Genomic DNA, 23,222 nt, shown 5'->3' with positions numbered 1-23,222 from the left:
AATAACAATTCACTTACAATGGAAGGACAAGTAGACTGACAACATATTTCTCATTGGCAGTGACAGAGGTCAGAAGACAATAGGGTGTTATCTTCACAAGGCTGTTGGAAAACAAACAAACAAACAAACAAAAAACCTATCACACTAGAATTCTATGTTATTCTCCCATTGTATCTGCACAACCTCAATCGGCGTCCCCCACCTTCTTCAGAAACAGATATTGGTCCTTGACTGAAGTGTTAGGTAGGTGTCAGAAGCTGGGCAGTCTTGGAGCTTCATGCCCTCTGGTCACATGATTTGTTCAAAGAGTAGATAGATAGATAGATAGATAGATAGATATAAAGAGTAGGTATATAAACAAAGAAAGACAGAAAGAGCTCTCTTTCCATGCATCTTCTTTCTTTTGGTCTGTTCCATCTGAGAGTAATGAGAGGAAGCTTTTGGAGGAAGAGAGAGAAAGAGAAAGAAAGAGAGAGATTTAAAAGATTCTAGTCACTGGAGGGTATTATGCTGAGTGAAGTAAGTCAGTCGGAGAAGGACAAACATTATATGTTCTCATTCATTTGGGGAATATAAATAATAGTGAAAGGGAATATAAGGGAAGGGAGAAGAAATGTGTGGGAAATATCAGAAAGGGAGACAGAACGTAAAGACTGCTAACTCTGGGAAACGAACTAGGGGTGGTAGAAGGGGAGGAGGGCGGGGGGTGGGAGTGAATGGGTGACGGGCACTGGGGGTTATTCTGTATGTTAGTAAATTGAACACCAATAAAAAATAAATTAAAAAAATAAAAAAATAAAATAAATAAAAAATAAAAAAAAATAAAAGATTCTAGTCAGAGTTCATTGTTTAACTGACTGGAGGTATAGGAGTGGTAGAGGGCAGGTAGGCTGTATGGACAGGGAAAAATATAGCCCAGCCATTGTGAGAGATGGGAGACAGAGGCAACCAAAAAAGGCACCAGATGAAAGCACTGACCATCAGTGGATGAACTTTGATAGGCCCAACCTACCAACAACTTTCTAACCCAGGAAATGGAGTATCTCAATGTGTGCTTACTCCCTCACAAGCACAGAGACTCTGAATCTGATATCCTTGTGTTGTGTTCTTTTTATTCAAACTAAAGATAACATAGTCCATTTCAGGGGCATCTGGGTGTCTCAGTGGTTGAGCATCTGCCTTCAGCTCAGGTAGTGATCCTGGGGTCCTGGGATTGATTCTCGCATCAGGCTCCCTGCATGGAGCCTCCTTCTCTCTCTGCCTATGTCTCTGCCTCTCTTTCTGTGTCTCTCATGAATAAATAGATAAAATCCTTTAAATCACAGAATTTCAGACCTGGAAATTTTCTGAAAGACACCCTTTCTTTGTATAGATGGGTGAATCAAAGACCACAAATTGAGGTACTTGGAGCAACATAGCTGGTTAGTGACAGATATAGAGACAGAACTCGGATCTCCTAACCCCCAAATCACTTCTTCTTCTCCTAGTCACACCACCTCTGCACCCATATGGGCTGAATTTTTGAAGTGGCTTTCCTAATGTGCCTGTTATAATTCTCTGTCTGAAGTAAGAATATTTTAAATGCTGGCTACTCACTATGTCCTTCTTTTCTCTTCCCATTTCTCCATTTTTCCTCTCCTGGAAAGTTCTTGGGTTTAATGTTAAAGTTGATGTCCTACAATCCTGCCAGTAAGCTGAAGACCCCACCACTGTATATGAGGGGGATTAGCCCATACCATCATCATAAACAAACGGAGTGGGTACAGGTATCTTGGAGCAGATAATACACTGCTGTGGGAAAAACAAATGTGACCCAGCAATTTGGGGTGAACTCTGCTCCAAGTGCTCCTTAAATTCATGCTCAACAATAAGAAAAAATGCATCCCAATAAGAAAAAAATCCTACTCAAAAAAAAAAAAAAAAGCGAAGTCTTCAAGAGACACTGGAGCAGAGACTATCTCACAATCCATTCAGTAATACTTGGATTTTGCCATCAAGTCTACTTTACTCTCTTTCTAAAGTCTGTCTCTTCATATGTCTTCTTTGGAGTTTCTTTCCTGTCTCCTCTGTCCTGAAAGCCCCATCCTTTGTCCAGAGCCCTTTAGCTCCATCTCAGGGTTACAAACAACACTTGGCAAGGCAATGTGTTTTGTCTAACCAAGTATTTCACGTTCCTCAAGACTGCCCCACCTTAGGGATCCCAGTTTGTTCAGTTAGCGGTACAGGTAGTACATGCAAGTTTCTCTGTCCAGAGACCAACACATTCTTTTCTCAGTCCAGTGTGGCTCCAATTACTGTCCTATATTAATAAACAGACCACTAGACTCTATTTGATCACAATACTCAGGTTCCGGGCAGCCCCCCTGGCGCAGCGGTTTAGCACCACCTGCAGCCCAGGGCTTGATCCTGGAGACCCTGGATCGAGTCCCACATCAGGCTCTCTGTATGATGCCTGCTTTTCCCTCTGCCTGTGTCTCTGCCTCTCTCTCTCTCTCTGTCTCTATGAATAAATAAATAAAATCTTAAAAAATAAAAATAAAAAATAAAAATAAAAATAAACAATACTTAGGTTCCTGAAGTTCTACATGACTAAAAATGGGTAAGCTGAACACTGTCAACTAGCACTTTTTATAATATTCCTTCTGAAGGTTTATTTTCATGTAAGTTTGCTAAATCCTTTAGACTCAAAAAATTTATCTTCTTTTGGTCGGCTTGACAGGCCTGAGAAGGGAAAGTTGGCTTAAATGACTTGTCCAAAGTCATATAACTAGTGAGAAACAAAGCCATGTCCCAGCTCAATATTTATTATGCTCATAAATGCTCTTTCCAGAATCCAGTGCTCTTGCCCATTTTCATGAAACTTTCTTTGAGCCACTATTTTAAAAACCAACAATTTAATTACTATATTTGCTCCTACATGAATGTATTGAAATTTTGTAAAATAACCAAAATGTAGTTAACAAGATAAGAAATATCAAGAAATTGAATATATATTTAGAAACAAGATAATTAATTTTATAAAATCAAGATATATATTAGATTATACAAAGAGGTAACATATTCAAATGAAATCTTATTTTATAAATATTAATTGCATATAAAATTTAAGTATGAATACCCATAGAAATATTGTTTGGGGCAGAGGAAAAGTGATATGGCCCAGAACCATACCCACACCCTTCCATCACAAGACCATTAGCTAATAGAGCAAGCACTCACCAACACAAAGTATGCTCAGTGATGCACCTGTGAGCCCAGTCCAGTATGGACGGAGGAAATGGTAGCATATATTTAGGGCACTTTGTTATCCTCTGAAATAGTTGTGTAATCTTGGGCTCTAAAGCCCTGATGGTTGGAAATTTCACTTCTGAGACTTTACAACACTCAATAAATCTCTAAATGATTTTTCTTCTTCAATATATTTTCATTATTTATTCAGTCAGCAAATATTGACCTGTTGTCCAGGGATACTTGAGATGAGCACATTTATCCCTGGACTTGCACACAGACACTTTTGTTTTGATCTTTTAGATACAAGTACAAAAGTGTTTAGTGCTCTTGGGTCCCAAGGAAGGAAGGAAGGCTCCTAAAAAACATGGATGGAGAACAAGGTTCAGGTAGCCCTCTAAAAATTTTAAATGAGGACTCAGATTTTAAGACAAAATGAGTTCTATATCTAGGAAGAAAGCATATGCACACAAGCCTTATTCTTCCCTTGTATAAATAATGCCCTGGGATAAGCAGGTTGGTTGGCATAATGCATCTTTGTATGAGAAAGTCACTAAATAACATTGTTCTAAATCAGTTATATTCCAGAGAGGGTTAAAAATGTTCAGAACACAGAGCTGCTTAAAAAGCAGCTATATGAAGATTTGTTGGGTGGTATATGTACACTAACACTTTTTCATTTTCACAGCAACCTGAATTTTGCAAGTCAGAAAAGAAAGGAAATTGGAATGGCATGCCAACCAGACCTCCATCTGTATGGGTAAGAAGCATCACTAGGTTTACCCTCTACCTCTACCTGCATATGATTTTGAGCAAGGGGAAGACAAAGAGTGTAAGGGAAAGAAATCACCTCCCCCAGGACACAAGAAGCAGCAGAAGGAAAGAAGCCACAAAAAGGAAAGAATCTCTCTCCCCCCGCCCCTGCTCTGCCACCCACATATACATTTGGTGCCAAATGCTCCCAGCATTCCTTTGGACTCCAGAGATTCTCTTATTAGGACTCCAAGAGTTCACTGAAGTGAAAATTACACCAGAAGAAAGGGGTGGGTATCACATGAGAACCTAAGTTCCAGTATTTGACTGAGGACTTTTGGAGACATGAGACAATGCAAGTATCAGCAAATTAAAACAATAGATGAAAAAAAAATAAAACAATAGATGAAAGCAAGTTAAAGAGGTAGACAGCTGTGATGCAACCATCCTAACTCAGATGAGCACATTTGCAAGACATGGTGGCAGCTTGGCACCAAGCCATGTGAGAAGGCAAGATAAACTGGAATTGGAGGGACTTGGAGTCAGAATGAACCTGGCTTTGGGTCACCACCCCATCTAGATCATTCTTGGTCACCTGACAGTGGGGAATCTGTGTAACTCAAAGTCCTGCTGGTTTGGGCAGAATCTCAGCAGCTGAGAACAAGATCTGAGGAGGACAGTATGAAACCCAGAGCAATAAAAATGTATGAAGCTTGTTGGTAGCTCTGCTAGAAATCTAAAAATCAAGTTCTTTTGTGATTTTAAATTGTTGGAAAGCAGATGAGTGAGGAAAGAGATGCAAGATGGAAGAAAGACAGGAGCTGGAGAAGAGGAAGGTGTAGTCATTGGAGGGGGCAGAGTGGAAAGCTATGTTCTCCTCCTGCCCCTGGTTGTCCCTTCCCCCCTAGCCCTACCTACTGAGATCAGCAAGTAAATCAGGGAAGATCTCAAGTATCAGAAAAGAGCTGTGGCTTAGCAAAATCATGGAGTTGAAGTTCTGAATAAATGTGCTCTGCAGCTGAAACCACTTGTTCTTCGTCTTTGCATCAGAGGAGAAAATTCACAGGGAAGGTAATAAACAGTATCATTTTAAAAATAAGAGTTAGTTGGTAGATTACCACAGTAAGAAGATAAAGAGTCAGGGAAATCAGATGGTACCAAAATCCACATTAACAAGAGTTGAAGAAAACCCGATACCATTTACATTCCAAGTCAAATAATGAGGTGTCAGCAAGGCATCAGCTGGAAGACAAAAGTTGGAAAATTATTCTTTTTTTTCTGCTTGTAAGCCAAAGCTCTAGTTGAAAATTAAAGACAAAATCTTGCACCTGGCAGTAGAGATCCTTAATGATCTCCATCAGCAGAAAACTAAGATTCTGTTAAAGGGTCTGACTCAGAAAGCTCATAAGCCAGAGAGAAAGAACAGAGGTTGTCAGTTGCAGAAGGGGATGTTCACAGAGAATTCGAGAAATGAGGGTGAGCACAGTGAAAATAGATTGCATAGAAATCTATTGGACTGCCATGTGAGGGTAAAGAAAGCCTACGATACTAGACTTTTTCTTTTTGATGCATTAAGATTTATTCCTGGATGGAAAAGAGATGCTGCCTTGCTGAGACAGAAATTGTAAATAGCAAACTCAGAGCTTAGTGTACTTCAGAGATCCGACGTAAAACCAAATCCAGGAAGATCACTACATAACTCCTATCAATAAGAGATCCTGGAAGCCAGGCTGTCTCCCATGGGACACTCCTTGTGACTACTGGAGCAAGCTACTTCCCACTGTGCCATTCACCTTTTTCCTGCTTTGGAAGAAGCACTCCTAGAAGTAAATTAGCTATGAATGGCCTGCCACCTGGGTAGGGCAACCTATGAAGTGTCAGGAAAAACTTTACCCTCTGATCTTTGTGCAAACATAATATAATTGATGAAAAGTTGCCAGAATGTCTACTGAATCCTGCACCCACTGAATGATAGATTACCCAACCTCTTTGATGGTGGGCACAATAGGAATATCTCCATTTCAGCATTAATCAACAGGGGGCTGTGCATGGACCATCACAGGGGCCAAGGGACCATTTGCATTATCTGATAATATATCTGCCTCTAATGCTGGCCCTAGTGTGGCTTCATTAACAAAGCTGGCCCTGGGATGCCTGGGTGGCTCAGTGGTTGAGTGTCTGCCTTTGGCTCGGGTTGTGGTCCTGAGATCCTGGAATCAAGTCCCTCATCAGGCTCCCCACTGGGAGCCTGCTTCTCCCTCTGCCTGTGTCTCTGCCCCTCTCTCTGTGTCCTTCATGAATAAATAAACAAAATGTTTTTTTAAAAAGACTGGCCCAAAATCTCTTACTTTCTGCAGTGAGGGCTGGTTTGGCTAATGCCAATGCAAATAACTTCCTATATTTATTAAGAATATCTATTAACTCAACAGATGAAAGACTTCCAACTGCCATCACCACCTTCTCAAACATGAACTTAGATACTTCCAACCTTTCTTGCTGGTGAGCTTACATCCCCTAACTAAAGGAAATCTTAGAAACCCAAATCCTTTTCATCTAAAAGTATCTTCTTTCTAGGCCTAATTACTTGAGATTATCTACCTTTCTCTCTACAAAATATTTATAGCCTTTGGATTCTAAAGCGGAGTGCACCAGCCTCCCACATATCACCACTGAGTCCCACAGGCTTCTAGCCTTACATTATGAATGGACTCTTGGGACAGTGCATGTACTTCAAAATCCAAGGCTAATATTACTTTGATACTAAAATTTAACACTATTTTAGAACTTAGTTTATTGTTCACAGATCTTTTTGAACCAAATGATTCAAATTTGATAGATACTTGATTTGCTATTATAAGACCACCACTTACACTATAGCCTCCATTTTCTCCATTCTATTTTATGTATTATTAATGTAGTTTATTTAGTTAATATAGCTTATGCGACAGAAGTGGATTTTTAGTACCATGTTGAATATAATACTTTTATATATTTGCTTAAAAATTAAGTATAGGTATAATTATCAGGACTGTTTGCTAATCTGTGTACTTTTGCTCATCCATGCTTTGGATAAACCTAGCCATCAAAAGTCAAAACACTCAACTTGGTGGTGGGTAACTTGTTGCCTAACGGGAAATAAGTTGTCACTGAAACACGCAAGCCTATGATGTAATGCCAAATAGTACACTCTTTGATTCAATAAATCATTTAGAAAATCACTAGTGTAAGTATTGTATCAGAATTTGCTCTCGGTCAGGACAATGGAGATTGTCAGACTCTTTAACCTCAGTGGAAGCCTTCATCTACATAAAATTAGAAGTCAGCGTAGACCCTAAAAGCTGCCTTAGTTGATGTGGAACTGCAGCTTGGGGTCCTGTTGGCTCCACCTCCCTCTCATCTCACAACATGGTACCCCAAGTATCCCGGGCTCCATCAATCTCTGTTTGGAAACTTCTAGGTTGCAGCATGGTAGCAAAAAGACCAAGGTCACAGTTTCAGTGGCCATGGCAGCCATGGCCAACCTCTCCCATTTACAAACCCAAAACACATGTAGTGTAGAATGGATGCATACTTGATATTTAATGAAAAAAAGTTACTTTTATCACTATATTTAGCCAACATTCCTACTAGTGTGTATGTATGTTACAAACAAGAAGAGTGAGCATGCAAAATCTCTCCAAGTTATAAATGTATGTTCTATTGTTGAGTTAACAGAATCACCTTTGCTCATTAAGAACACTGCATTAAAAAAAAAAAAAAAGAACCTGCATTTTGTTAAGCAGAGATAATAAGTGCCTGTTGATGGTGTTATTAGTGGGATCGAGACATGTGCTATGGAGTCCAGAAGCCCTCCCAGGACCCTTCCTGGTCTGAGTTTCCATATCTCTCTGGTGTTGGAAGAGTCCAGATGAACATTCAGCAAATTACTGTCTCACAGTACAGTCTCATCTCTCTGTGATTTGTGAGGATTTTGGCAGCTTCCCGTAGTGAAAGCTTCCTTGTGATTCTTTATTCCTTAAGATTAGACTCTGCCTTTCTTTCTCTAATTCTTTCATCTTCCATCTTCCATCTGAGACCATATGGAACTTAAGTTTAGATCTAGGATTTACATCTAAATATGAAGTTGTAGGCAACCATTTAGTGGCAAAATGTTGCCTTGAATTGTTAATTAATTACTTAATTAATGTAAGTCCTCTGGAAAAAGAGGTTTTTTTTAAAGATTCCAAAGACCTGAAATGAAATGATCTCTTTATAATCCTCTCCACTGTCCCTGTATCTCTGACCCTTGACACCACCGACAATCCCATTGTGAACAGGTCACTTCACCTCCAACTTCAAGAGAAAATCAAAGCCACAGAAAGGAACTGCCTCAAGCTCCTCCCACTGATCCTGCAAACCCACCAGAATCAACATCCTTCTTCCCTCCTTCCCCCTTTTCCACTGAAAAGGGACCTCTGCTCCATGCCTGATACCCTCACTTGTGCCCCAGATTCCCCCTCCCACCTCCTGCATTCTTGACTTCCTCAATACTTCCTCCTCCTTTGCACACCCACTCTGCTGCTTCCTTTCCAATAGCCTTCACCATGCTCAACCATCTCCTGAGTTCATGGAACACCCCAACTACTGGACTACCTGCTTCCCTCTATAGTCAAATTCCTGTTCCAGACTTCCTATTTACTCCAAAAGTGCCCTAACATGGCACCAATCGTTCCTTATTGCTAAATACAATAGACACCTTTGGCTTCTCAAAAGTATCTAAACTTTTGAAAAATCATTCCTATTTAAAAAAACAACAACCAAACATCTATTCAATCAGCAAGTGTTTATTGAGTTCTTCCTAGTACTGAAAACTGAGGATGTAGCAGGAAACAGGTGTTGGTGATCATGGAGGTTACATTAGGAGCAGAAGGAGAGCCGAACAATAAACAAGTAAATAAATGAACAAGATAATTCCCAAAGATGATAAGTGCTGTAAAGACAAACATAACTAACAAATCTAAAGTGGTGAGATAGAGAGTAACTATGGAAACTATAGTTTGCTTCCAGGGGGAACATCTCTGAGATGATATTTGAGCTAAAGTCACCAGTTCAAAGATCTTGGACCAGAGCATCACATGCAGTGTGAATAGCAAGAACAGAGTCCCGAATGAGCACAAGCACTGAGTAGCTATGACAACATAATGTTTATACCCACAGAAGGGAAGAATAGAAAGAAGACAGGAAAAGTGTCATTTTTCTGGGTAGGGAAAGGGCTTCTGAACCACATGTGGGGTAAATGAAACCTGGAAAGGCAATAAGTCTTGTACTCTAGGAGCTGGAGCCATGCTCTACTGTCTCCCTAAGTAGAAAAGTATTGAGGGTGGTGTGGGTGAGGAGGCATTGGACTTGGGATTAAAACAAGCTAAGATAGTTTCTGGAGTGGATCCCACTAGAGCCTCAAGACAAATAGGCCCATTCCAACCCTCCTCCTTCTATCCCCCAACTCTGAGATGAGTAGGGAAAGTGGTCCAAGAGAGGTTCTTGCAAGGCTGCTGCTGGGTAAACGGTGAAACCCTAAGTCAAGGTCAGGCCCCTTAAGGGAGTCTATTAGTGGTGTGGCCTTCTTCCCATGTGATCAGCTTCAGTGGGTCCTCCGGTGGCAGGGGTGGTGGGGGAAGAATGGAATTGAGTGAGACTAGGAGGGGCCTGGGAGAGAAAATGAGAGCCCAAAACTATTCCCCCAAAGCCAAGTTCCCCAACATATACATAACACATACACCAATCCACAGGACAAGATGATCTGAGAGTCCTCCATTTAAGCCAGGGGCAACCCCCACCAAACAAGTGTGTGTGTGTGTGTGTGTGTGTGTGTGTGTGTGTGTGTGTGTGGTGTAGCCAGGAAAGAGTCAGGACATTATTTCCTATGCCCCTGACTGAGGACTCATATTCAAGATCAAAGTTCTTCCCAAGAATCTGGGGCTATAGATAGTGGGGGCAAATCAGAGATGAGAAGTCAACCCATAACCTTACTCCATTATAATTGGGTTCAGACTTGGACATATGACGGGATAACTTTCCACACAGGGAGGGAGGTCTTGGACTGCTTATCTACCTTAACTAGCCTTGTCCCCACCCCCACCCCCCCTAATTCTCCTCTCCCCAAGGCCAAGCTCCTTTCCTGTTTTGCCTGACCCCACTATAGTATTTAGATGCATCAGTCAGAAACAGCATAGAGGGACCTGGACTCAGCTCTCCCTGGAAATTTGGGGCACTGTGGCCTAGAAATAGCAACTCTGAGTACCCCTTCTGGTCCTATGAAGGGCCCTCAGGCCACATGCCTGTGTCCTGAAGTGGGAGCATGGGAGAGCAACATCTCTGCCTCACAGATGGCCCCTCTTAGCAACCCTGTCTCCAGAAGCCTTCAGGAGAGGGGTCAGGGGTAAGGCATTGAGTAGTTGCCCAAGGTTGCAACTAGTTGAAGCAATTAATTCTGGAGTTGGAACTGTCCAGATGGATTGGATAAGGCTCAAAGGCAGTGTCTTAGAGTATTTGCTCTCACCCAGGCATGGACCAGAAGAAGACATACACAAATCCCTGTGTGAGGTTGGAGACAGGGATCTAGGGAGTGGGAGAGATCTACTTCTTCATGAGTTTACTCTCAGCTCTGACACAGCACATTAGCTGCATCTAACGTGGATTTAGACAACTCCTACCCTTTTTGGGAATTTCCTTGCATATCTGGTTCATCAGCTAGCCTAATAACTTACTCAAAAGGACTTGGATCTTCCCCAGAACCAACTGTGCCTCTGACTGTGTGCTAATACAAGGAACTGATTAAGGAGGTCACATGGAATCCAAGGAAGAGAGGAACCAGGCAGAGGATTAGTTACAAAGAAGAAAGTCAAATGTCAAACTAGGCAACAGCATGCCAGAGACTGAGGGGAAGAGAGGTTAGAGGACAACACAAGGGCTGGAACTTGACCATCCTGATCCAAAGACCCCGGAGGTCTGTGCATGCTCTGGAAAAGAAAGGAGCACAGCTGAGACCAAAGAATCCACGCACTGAGCTCTGGGGCCCAAGGGGCGCTGTTGGGACCCACCAATAGAACATGATGCACAAAGATGCCCCCTCTCACCTCCAGGCAGGCTGCCTGGCAGCCCATGAACCAAGGGGACTGTGGGCATTGGCAGTTGCCACATCAGCAGGTGTCTGCGCCCGCATCATATTGGAAGCTGGATAACTTGCCCAAAGGCACGTGGGTCAAGAAGCAGTGAGTCCAGGTCCTGAGGTGGCCCATTCGCTTGAAAGTCCTCCCTCACTTTTTCCGTGGGGTAGTCTTGGTCCTCCTTTTCAATCTGGTTTACAAAGAGAAACAAAAATCCAGTGTTTCTAAGTGATGAACACTCTCTTTGTGCTCAGTTAACATAATTATGAATTTGTAGGCTATCTTTGGGGTTATTATTCTTCTGGGAAATCTAGCCTTAAATTCTTTTTCTTATTTCATAATTCTGGTAGTATCTGGCCAAAATCATATATAATTTTTTCCTGGCCTGAGCCTAAGATAGACATTCTTTTGAAGTTCTTCTGTTTTTATGTACAATAATTATTGCTTTTCTGTTTAATCATTGCAAATAATTTAAAAATACAGAAAAACACAAAGGAAATCAAAATATCTCACTCCTAAAAAAATACTAGTTTTACTGCCCATAGACATAAAAATATGTTTGTACACATACATACTTTTGGGGTATTTGAACTCACTTTATAAAATTGTGACCATATTGACATGTTCCTGTTTTGATGGGGAACAGATTATGTTCAGGATATCAACAACACCCAGTAAAAGCATTATAAATATGTGGACCCAGACAACAATTTCTTGCAAGCTTGCTCTCCAACTGAGGGATTGCAAATTAACCACAATTTATTTAGATAGCAGAACTCTATGTGATCACCTTGGAAATGAGGCCTTGTCAAATAGTTTTAGAACATCATCAAAGTTCTTAATTTAATTTAAAAGGCAAACAAAAAAACCCACGAAGATACATGCATTAGGAGTGTGCCATGCTTTTACACTGAAAACTAAACTTAAGAGAAACATAACATTTCCCATAACTGCGGGGGGGGGGGGGGGGGGATTAGAAATAAGATTCACATTCAGGTGTTAGCAATACCATTTTCCCAAACCCCAAATTATATATCAAACTAACAGGGCTGGATACTAAGAAAAATAAAAGAAGAAATATTTTATTGAAACTTGTAGAATGAATTGTAGCCTGAGAAGGTTGGAATGCATCCCTGGAAATTTAAGAAGAGAATCCCTATATTTTCTGGATTTCTTCCACGAACTCCAGACATGACAACCTGTTCATAAGCGAACCCCCCATAAATTATGTTATATATGAAACCCTGGGTGTTGGCACTGACATGGAAGCCCTCAGATCCCAGGCATAATCCTATGCAGGCAGCACTGCAATCAGCCACTGTGGCATCTTAGATGGTGTGACCAGCTTGTTATCTAATTAGTCCTCCACTGGCAATGGCAGCCATTGGGATGGATGCCACTGGGATGGCCAAATTGTGCAGCAATAGCCCATAAACTCCAATTCAACCAGAGGAAGCAACTGAGTGGAGGAAGATTAAATGACACAAAGTATCTATTAAATAAAAATTCTAATAATACCCACTCATCTAAAAGTATAAGATGATGAACTATGCACTTTACATTGATAACTAATGAGGAAGATAATATCATCATTTTACAAATGGGAAAAATACAGTTTTAAAAAAATAACTTTGACCAGACAGCAGAGTTCAGACTCAAACCTGATGTCAGAGCCCTTGCCCTTCCCATTGCCAGAATGACAGGTAGGTTGTATTTATAGGTCTTATTCAGTCAATAACATCAGCCAACCCCTGAGTCAGTCCCCAGGGATATGAGTGTAAAAGTCCTGGGTCCTGACTCATGAATGTTCCAGCAAGGAATATGTACATTATTGTGTCTGATGTGTAGTAGTGGAAGTAGGAGACAACCCCAGGGGTGAGGTGGCCATTTGATAGCAAGAAGTGTGAAGGCTAAGTCAAAGGGGTACGCCAAGGTTCCTTAACAATGATAATAACGATGATTCTGCTGACACAGGAGAGGAGTTCTATGCCTACATGAAATACTCTGTACATCATCCCCATTGACAAACTGAAAATAGGAAAACAACATTATTTCATTATTACACAAAAGTCAAACCCTATATAAAATGCCTTAGTCATGTTATTGTAGCACAGCTTTGAATGATGAAAATTATAAAGACTGTCCATCCACATAGCAGAGCATGTAATTTGGGCTTTACCCCCTTTAATGATTCAGAAAGCCAATTTTGCAAGGACTTAATCTCATTAAAAATATTTCTCCAAGAAGGAAATGTTCTAAGTGAAATAGTAGCGTAAACCATACAAAAATTAGGCATAGATATTGAAAAGGGAGGAAAAAAGCTGTCTGTATTCACAAACATGATTGTCATTGTAGAAAATCTCAGCGTCTGCCCCTGGAAAAAGCTAGACTGAGTTTAGGAAGATCACAAGATACATGATCAATATACAAAAATCAATTATATTTTATGTGTTGGCAACAAACAATTGGAAACTGAAATTGAAAAAAGAACTATTTTAATAGTAACTAAAAGCATGAAATGTTTCATTATAAAGCAAACTAATTATGTACAAAATCCATATGCTGAAAAGGCAAAACAAAAAAAGACCTAAATGGACAGATGTGCCATGTTCATAGATTCAATACTGTTACAGTTCTTATCAAGTTGATTTATAAACTCAACATAATCCCATTCGATTCTACCAGGATATATTGCATAGGTTGACACACTGACCCTAAATTTTGTATGGAAAAGTAGAGGAACTAGAATAGTCACAACCAATTCCAAAAATATAGAACAATGTTGGGGAATTCACACTAAACTGATTTCAATACTTACTATAAGGCTATAGTAATAGAATTGGTAAAGAAAAGATATAAATTAACAGAATAGAATAGAAAGTCCAGAAATAAACTCAAACATTGTAGTCAACCAATTTCTGACAAAATTGCAAAAGTAATTCAGTAGAGAATCTTCTCAACAAATGGTGTTGGAACAACTAAATATCCATGTGCAAAAAAAAAAATTGAACCTCGATCCATACTTATTAATTCAAAATGTACAGTAATGTAAATGTAAACCTAAAGTTTTAGATTTCTAGAAGAAAACATAGGAGAAAAGCTTTGTGACCTTGGGTTAGGCAAAGAATTCTTACATACAATACAAAAAGCATGATCTTAAAAAGAAAAAAATCAATAAGTTGTACTTCAGTAAAATTCAAAACTTTGGTTCTTCAAAAGACAGTTTAAGAAAATGAGAAAGCAAGCCAACCAAGCCACATACTGGAAGAAAATATTTGTAAAACATATATTTGATAAATATATTAAATTTGTTATATTTGATTATACATTAAAAATATATCCAGATATATTCTTTACACTCCCAAAACACAATAATAAGTAAATAACAATCCACTTTCCAAAATGGGCAAAAGATTGAGCACACACTTATCTAATAAATATCACCTATCTTTGGTGGATGATTTATTATAAGTTCATTTAAATATGTGCAACATCATTAGTCATTAAGAAAATACAAAATTAAAACTACAATGAGATAGTACTACACACTTTTTGGAATGGATAAAATTTTAAAAGATGACAAGAATGCAGAGCATCCCACAGTGCTAGTGGGAATACAAAATAATATAACTACTTTGGAAAACAATTTAGCAGTTTCTTACACATTTAAACACATACTTACCATATGGCCCAGCAATACCAGTTCTAGTTATTTACTCAAGAGAAAAGAAAATTTACACTCACATGAATGTTTCCAGCAGCTTTATTCATAATCACCCAAAACTGGAAACAATCTAAATACCCTTCAACTGGTTAATGGAAAACTACAATAGGTACATGCATATAACAGAATACTACTTAGCAATAAAAATGAAATAACTACTGATTAATACAATGACATGATTCAATCTCAAATGCATTATGCTAAGTTAAAGAAGCCAGACTCAAGAGGTTACATACTGTATTATTCCATTATATGACATTTTAGACTTATAAAACTCTAGGGACAGAAAACAGATTGGTGGTTGTCAGGGGCTTGGGGATTGACTGCAGAGGAATTATGAGGGAAATTTGGTGGGAGGAAGAGGTGATGAAAATGTCTCAACTGTGATGGTGTTTACATGATTGTGTGACTGTTTGCCGAAAAGGTGAAATCCTGCTGCATGCCAATTATATCTCAATAAACCTGATATATGTTGGTATGTGTGGTGGTGAGTGAGTGTTTTTCACATATATACATGACATTTTTGGGTTCTATGATCTCCTCCTTTATCTGAATGCAGTAATTGAACCATGACTGCCCCAAAATTAACAGTGCCAGGTGATATGATGAGCAGAATCCTATTTACACCCAACTACTACTGCCCTGCTGTAGGTTATTTTCCAATGAGACTCAACTGCCTGGAAACAGACGTGGTGAAGACAGATGGCTGGATTTATCCAAAGTTAAAGTTTTTCCAAAGATATAAGACAGATATTCAGAGGTTAGAGGGGTGTAGGGTATTTTTGAAAAAGATTAAAATGTTGAGCCATGGCTTCTCATTTGGGAAGGGAGGAAAGTGGTGAAAGAAGATGAGTACCTAGTTTTTCAGAGAAGACATACAGATGGCCAACAGGTACATGAAAAGATGTTGAACATCACAAATCATCAGAAAAATGCAAATCAAAACCACATGAGATATCACCTACACATCTTAGAATGGCTATTATCAATAAGACTGGAAATAACAAGTGTTGGTAAAGGTGTGGAGAACACAAGGTGACCCTTGTGCACTGTTGATGGGAATGTGAATTGGTGCAGCCGCTATGGGGAAAACAGCATACAGGTTCCTCAAAAAATTAAAACTGTGATCTAGCAATTTCATTTCTGGGTATTTATCCAAAGAATATGAAAACATTAACTCAAAGAGATATATGCACCTCCATGTTCATTGCAATATTATTTACAATAGCCAAGATATGGAAACAACTTAAATGTCCATCAATGGATGAATGGATAATAAAATTGTGGTTTATATATGCAATAAAATATTATTTGGCAGTAAAAAAAGAATGGGATCCTGCCATTTGCAACAGCAAGGATATATTTAAGGGCATTACATGGGATGCCTGCATGGCCTGCATGGATGCCTGAAGGCTCTGCCTTCAGCCCAGGGTGTGATCCTGGAGACCCAGGATCAAGTCCCACATTGGGCTCCCTGCATGGAGCCAGCTCCTCCCTCTGCCTGTGTCTCTGCCTCTCTCTCTCTCTCTCTCTCTGTCTCTCATAAATAAATAAATAAAATCTTAAAAAAGGCGGGGGTGGGGGGCATTACACAGACAAATCAGACAGAGAAAGACAAATATCAAGCTCATAGATAAAGAGAATAGATTGATAGTAGCCAAAGGTGGAGAGTAGGGAGTAGGGGACAGGAGAAATGAGTGAACTGAGTTTTTTTTTTTTTTTGGTTTAAATAAATTGAATAATTATAATACAATACTATACAACATAATAAATACAAAAATCAAACTACCAGGGGGGGAAAGGGGGGGATTCTGATGAATGGGGAAGGAAAAACAAGGGTCAGAGTAGTAGAGATGCCTAGTGAAATTTAGGAAGAGTTGCTGTGGGGACACTTGACAAAGTAAGCTAGAAGAAAAGCAGACCTGATGTGGAGTTGGATGATTCCAATGGCAATTGTGAAGATGATAATTTGTTTCCCTCTTTGGAGAATAAACTCCATAAGAACAAAAGATTCAGACACGGCTCCATGGATCAGAGCTCAGTTAGCCCTCAGTACTTGCCTCAGTGTGGTCTCAGGTACTCAAAACCTACCCTAACCTTCTCAATCCCCCAACTCTCTCATCCTTGGGTAGAACTTGCCTCCATCTTAATGCCCATTAATGGGTCTCTCTCTCCTTTGCAAAACCAAATGGCTTTTCCTGCTCTCATCGAAAGCCAGTCCCTCCACACATATTGTGAAGGAGGAGTCTTACTCTATCAACGATCTCCATTCTCCCTCTTTTGTTTTCAGTCTCACCCTCATGTCTATACCCCTCTCCATTGGCTCTTAGAGTGCTCTAAGTAACAGTTTGAAAAAAAAACCCTAGGAGTAAAATTGGCAGTCATTTGTTGGGGGGATGTTTGAAAGTTAAGATGGTGCTAAGGTTTTCAACATGTGTGGAAGGAGAGACAGTAACATTACTTGCTGAGAGAAGAGGAAGAACAAGTCTTCATGGTAAAGAAGTCAAGTGGAGACAGTCAGGTTTGACAACATCCAAGTTGATCTGCTGGACAAACAAGCCCATACGTGAGTTTGGTGTCAGGGCTGGAGGAAGATTTGAAAGTTATCAATCAGTATGCTAGTCATGAGAGAAGGAAAAATCACCCAAGTAACAGGCTCAGGATGGAACCCCAGGGGATTCCAAGATTTAACAATTAGCAGAAAAGGAAGGATTCACAATAGAGACAGAAGGAAAGGTCACACAGAGAATCAGGAAACAGGACAGTCACTGAAGGCAAGAGAACAGAGAATTTAATAACTGAATGAGTGAGTAGTCAACAAATTTAACAGACAGCATCACTGATATAAAGATTGGACTCAACATTCATCAAGTTAAGTAACATAGGGGATCCCTGGGTGGCTCAGCAGTTTAGCTCCTGCCTCCTGCCTGGGGCATGATCCTGGGGTTCCGGGATTGAGTCCTATCTGGCTCCCTGCATGGAGCCTGCTTCTCCCTCTGCCTGTGTCTCTGCCTGTCTGCCTGTCTCTCTCTCTCTCTCTGTGTCTCATAAATAAATAAATAAAATCTTCAAAAAAAAAAAAAAGTAAAGTAACAAAGACCATAGGTAAGCTATTAGAGCAGATGCTGCTGATGCCTTGCCTATGACCCCTTGCTCTTACCACTGTGTGCACACTGGCTAAATTTCCAGATGCCTTTCTCTGCCTGTGGGCTATTTCCTGCTGCTGTAGCCCACTTTGCTTGGCAGGCCAGAAGGTCAATGAATTAACATCTCTACCCTTAAAGTAGCATTGATTGACTAATGACTGACAGGACCTGGTTGTATAAATATCCCAGCTCTTTCACCTGCTGATTGGATAGGAAAACTGAGTGCACTCCTACACTGGCTCCTAGGGCTCCCTAGCAGGATTAAGCCCCAGGAGCCCACAGTGAGAACTGGTTTGATAACACACTCTCTATTAGCTGCTTCCCTTCCTCATTTCCCCGTTCCTTCAGCATTTCCTTTGCCTCCCAAACTGCCTGCCCTTGAATGGTTGCTCCTGGAGGAATCTGCACAGGAGAAATTCCAGTGAAGTGCTATGGGAAAGAATCAGAGCACAGTAAGTTGAAGAGTAAATGCAATATAGAAAAGTTAAGGTGATGAATTTACACTATTTTTTAAAAATTTGTTTGAGAAAAGGAGAGACAAAACAGGGACCAGAGGTGAACTCAGTCATTAAGAGATAGCTGGACATGTTTAAAAGCTGAAGTGCTTTCTCTTTAGACACTAGAAAAAGGCTAAAGTTGTCAGGGAGGTACAGTAAGACCCTGGAGGAAACGCGAGTAGAGGAAAGAAGATCACACAGATCACACTTGAGTGGAAGGAAGGAAGGGTTGATCTGATCAGGAAAAAATGCTTCCTCCTCCGGGGCTGACAGGAAGGATTGAATGACAGATGCATATCCTGACATGTTGGGGCTTGTGGAGGCAAACTAGCCTGGAGAGACACAGGTGCTCATCCATCGTGCTCATCCATTCATGCTAGCACCAACCCTTAAGGCTAGAGGCTTTTCCTAGCTGTACTCAGCAGCTCTCTGTATCCATGACTCATCTCAGCAGCTGGAAGCCAGAGTAGTACACGTGGATCATCAGCTTGATCTACGTGAGGGATATGTGGAATGAATGTGGCCGGAGGATGGGCAACAATGGCATTAAGTCTGTTACAGAGAGTCGTTAACCATGTGCTCCAGACTAAGGACATCAGAATGGAAGAGCACAAACAGCTCATCAGACCAGAGGCCTCTCTGGCTAACCCAGGCCTCTGCGAATGCCTGCTCTGCACAGGCCCTGTGCTATGGGGACCAGCACAGTGTATAGAAGCCTGCTTCTGGACAGGAAGGGATTTATGACTTAGGGCAAAACTCAAGAGTTCAGTCATCGAAACTCATAAAAGCAATAATGTGACCTGAGAGGCAGGCAGAGCCAGAACCTGATCAAAGAGCAAAGCGCTCAGGCCTTTTCCCTAACCCTGACATCATCTGAGAAATGATGAATTTCCGATTCTGTTTGGCCGATGAGAGACCAAAAATAGATCGCCGGGGCATAAACACTGGGATGCAATTAAGCCTAATACATGCCTGGCTGGGATTTTTCCACAAGCATGTAAGAAAGGAGTACAGAGTAGGTTTTTTGCTTCTGTAAATACAAAGAGAGCTCAGAAAAGGGACCGGAAGTTTAGTCAGTCCTGCACAAGGAAAGAGAAAATGATCCACGGTTTTCCAGAAGAACAAAATGCAGTGTTCCTTTTGGCATCAGGAAGGACAAGGTGAGGACAAGTCATGTCATAGAAAAAGTCTGAAATAATTTGGGCCTGCACACCTAAAAAGCAGGCAGGTACCCCTGACAGTTGAATCTTAGCCCCGATACCTGGTTCTGTCAGTGCACACTCTCAGACCATCAGAGTAATTGCTCTGGGTCAGTGCTCTTCAGAAGTAAATTCTAGCTCATCAAGTACGTAAGTGTTTATAATTGCATTGTTGTTTGACACATATATCTTCTTCTACAGTACAAAGGAAAAGTAGAGTGGTTTCTACTCCATTACCAATGTAACGAGCACGTAGCACGTAGTCATTCAGTGGGTGTACTTGTCCTAACCTTTAGAAGCAATGCACTACCATGTCTAGCTCAGGACAATGCATGGTCAGTAAAACACCAAACCCTGCTTGCTTCAATTTGAGAGTCAAAACTAAAGCACTCTGTCTCCAAAAGACCAAATTCTGTGGAGAACGTGAAGCCACTTAGAACCTTAACCCTCTAGCAATCAGTTACTTTCCTGGGCTTTGATTTTATCATCTGCCGAAGTGAGACAAGAGAGCAAAAAAAGTGGCTGGAGGAGAAGAGGGACGAGGCAGGGAGCAGGCAGTATGGAAGCAGCCAAGCTTGGGGTGATTCTTGGAGGGAAGAGCAGCATCACATGGGGTGGGCGGGGGGCACTCATAAATACCACGAGCAGCTGGTCCAGGGGCATATATCATTTCCTTTGATTGCCCAGAGCTTGGAGCAGTGCTGTGCACATAGTCTTGATGAATAAGTTTGCAAATACATGTAGAAATAGATTGGTCCTCCAAGTTTCTGATGTGCAGGGCTCAATTTGGTACAAGACATTTTGTGAAGGAATGAGTCAAAGGCATACATCACACTGCTCAAAGTTGTGTGACTTGCCCCAAATCAGTCACAAAACCACAGATCCCATGCTCCTAAAGCAAAACACCAAGGAACCAAAAGAAGGTTGGCCCAGGAAACATGTGTTAACACTAAAGGCAAGGATGACCTGTGAAATCCTAAAATTTTGAGGAATTGAGAGTAGAATAAATTAAGAAGGAGATGCCAGGGTTTCCTCCCATCAGATACAAGAACTCTACCATGTTCAATTAGGCTGCATGGAATTATACCAATCAGGTCCTAAGATATAAATATTCTCTGGTTTTTGAGATCTATCCAAGGGAATTAGTAAGGATTCAAAAGGCCTTTGTCAATTTTTGTTTTATCTTTAAAGGTCAGAACTCAGGAATGGCACCATTTCAGAAAGCAAGTCTGTTTCAGAAACTCTTCTTTGACCCTTTCTCCAAGTGCAATTTAGTAGCTCTGCTTAAGAGTGAATTTTTTCCCCATTAACACTCCTCCCACCCCTTTGACTTGGGATAGTTAACCAGTATCAACAGAGGGAATAAATAACATGGTGAAGCAATGGCTCTAATGCTTTTCCTCAGAACCTTTGGAAATCTGAGAAAGAAAAATAAGTATCTCGGGAAGAACTCCAATGGTCCATCCTCTATGTAGTGGAACATTATAAACGGAGGCTTTTGGGTCCCCTATCCCGGGTGAGCAACGAGGACTGAGGAGGCAAAGACGGCCTGATACCCACTGAGAACAGTTAACAGGAAATCAAGTGACGCCAACATTAATTAGGATGTCTCTGGAGTTTAGGTGAATAAAACCAGCAGGCTGGGTGGAGACAGATAAAGCTGGCCTTAACGGTCTTCCATCTCCTGTCTGTGTACTGCTTGAACCCCCAGCCATCCAAGCAGCCATCACGCAACTCGCTGCAAATGGTGGCTTGAAGGCACCCCCACAGATGACATGCCTTGTATCTAATTAGTTTCCCCTGCTTCTCACACTTCCTATCTTACCTGGCCAGCCCTCTTGGACTTAGGCCCCTTGGGAGACTAGTTAATTAATTAATGACTAGTTAATGACTAATTAACTTAGCATGCAACTTCCTGTTCCAGGGTTAGAGACTGGAGGCCTCTTACCTCCTTCACAAATTAACCTCACTTATCTTGCATCTTTTTAATGCTTTCACTTTTCGTCATACGTGTGGTCCCTTCCACGTGTCTTTACTGAACATTACAGATAATGTGGATCATTTATTTATGGATGGTTTAAATCAGTGCTTCTCAAAGGGTGTACCACCTGTGTCACTATGCTGGGGTGGAGGTGCTGCTTGTTGGAAATGCAGATCTCCAGACCTCATTGGTGACCCAAGGAATTAGATTCTCCGGGGGCATCTTTAACATGCTCTTCAGTTGATTCCCCTGTAAGTCATTCAACAGCCCATGACATGCGCACACAGTAACATGCTAAGCAGAGTAGGTATGAAAATCTCAAATATAATTAGTGCCCACTATTAATCTGCAAAACAGCTTAATTTCCAAATATTAAAAGGACTAAAAGATTGGCCTGCCATGTGTTTGAGCAGGGAGGGAAGTCTCTGTACCTTCCACTCAATTTTGCTATGAACCTAAAACTGACCTAAAAATGAAGTCTATTTGAAAAAAGAGGGGCAGCCTTGGTGGCGCAGCGGTTTAGCGCCGCCTGCAGCCCGGGGTGTGATCCTGGAGACCCCGGATCGAGTCCCACATCGGGCTTCCTGCATGGAGCCTGCTTCTCCCTCTGCCTGTGTCTCTGCCTCTCTCTTCGTTCTCTCTGAATGAATAAATAAATAATAAATAAATAAATAAATAAAATAAAAATAAAAAAGAGAAAAGCTGACCAGTCTCAGATGGGACAGACAAAAACATGTCTATGGCTCACCTTTTGTCTCTGCATGACCTCCTTTTAAACATTTTTTTAAATGTTTATTTATTTATGATAGTCACAGAGAGAGAGAGAGGCAGGGACATAGGCAGAGGGAGAAGCAGGCTCCATGCACCAAGAGCCCTATGTGAGATTCGATCCCGGGTCTCCAGGATCACGCCCTGGGCCAAAAGCAGGCGCTAACCCGCTGCGCCACCCAGGGATCCCTGCATGACCTCCTTTTATTCTCTGCTTACCCTAGCCTAACCTCCTCTGAGACCCCAGATGGGCAGAGCCCTGCTCCAGGTTCCCATAGCTCCATATACTTGCTGATTATGACAATATTAAGGCAATCACGCCCCACATAGTGACCAACTATTCTCTTGTTTCAACCTGGTGAGTCACAACCTGGCTTGTTCACTGCTATAGTCCCATCCCCCTGTATGATATATGGAACTCTTTGGTATGCAATCAAGTTTGTTGAATGACTTAATAAGTGAATGAATGAAGGATCTTGCCACTGAGATTAACATCAGATGAAATGTCAGGAGGATGGGTGCATGAATTGGCTGAACCAGTTCCCTCATCACCCTTCCTCCTCTCTCTGAGGCACAGTGTTGGAGGGCCTCATTTACACAATCTATTACTGGGGTGGATCTCTGAGTTGATAAATTAATCAACTGATCAAGTCCTCCTAGACAAAAGAAGCAACTGATACTGCCATCGGAAGTACTGTACCCGCAGCTCTAAGAGGAAAACACAAGCCACACTAGTTATTCAAATGAGGGGATTTAATGCAGGGAATTGACACAGGTTTGG

The 23,222-nt window shown here is 41.1% G+C and overlaps 1 protein-coding gene across 8 annotated transcripts in view; it reads right to left on the bottom strand.

Annotated features, from left to right (window-relative positions):
- LOC112668731 (myelin associated oligodendrocyte basic protein) overlaps positions 1-23,222 on the bottom strand; it is a 54,125-nt gene that overhangs the window by 2,585 nt on the left and 28,318 nt on the right. For 7 of the 8 annotated variants that reach the window (XR_003141836.3, XM_035704864.2, XM_025461227.3 and 4 more), the window contains 2 exons: positions 11,097-11,316; positions 18-101 (listed from right to left, as the gene is read on the bottom strand). Coding sequence is in view for 6 of the 8 variants with exons in the window: in XM_025461222.3 (XP_025317007.3) it covers positions 11,277-11,316 (40 nt within the window). In the remaining 2 variants the exon portion in view is untranslated. Of the gene's footprint in view, positions 1-17; positions 102-8,788; positions 10,980-11,096; positions 11,317-23,222 lie in introns of those variants that run through there. The other variant, XM_025461223.3, reaches the window with a different exon arrangement.

This window comes from Canis lupus, chromosome 23, assembly GCF_003254725.2.
Source record: "Canis lupus dingo isolate Sandy chromosome 23, ASM325472v2, whole genome shotgun sequence".
Taxonomy (NCBI): Eukaryota; Metazoa; Chordata; class Mammalia; order Carnivora; family Canidae; genus Canis; species Canis lupus.
Note: the sequence above shows the minus strand (reverse complement) of the source record. Positions and strands in the feature narration are given on the sequence as shown.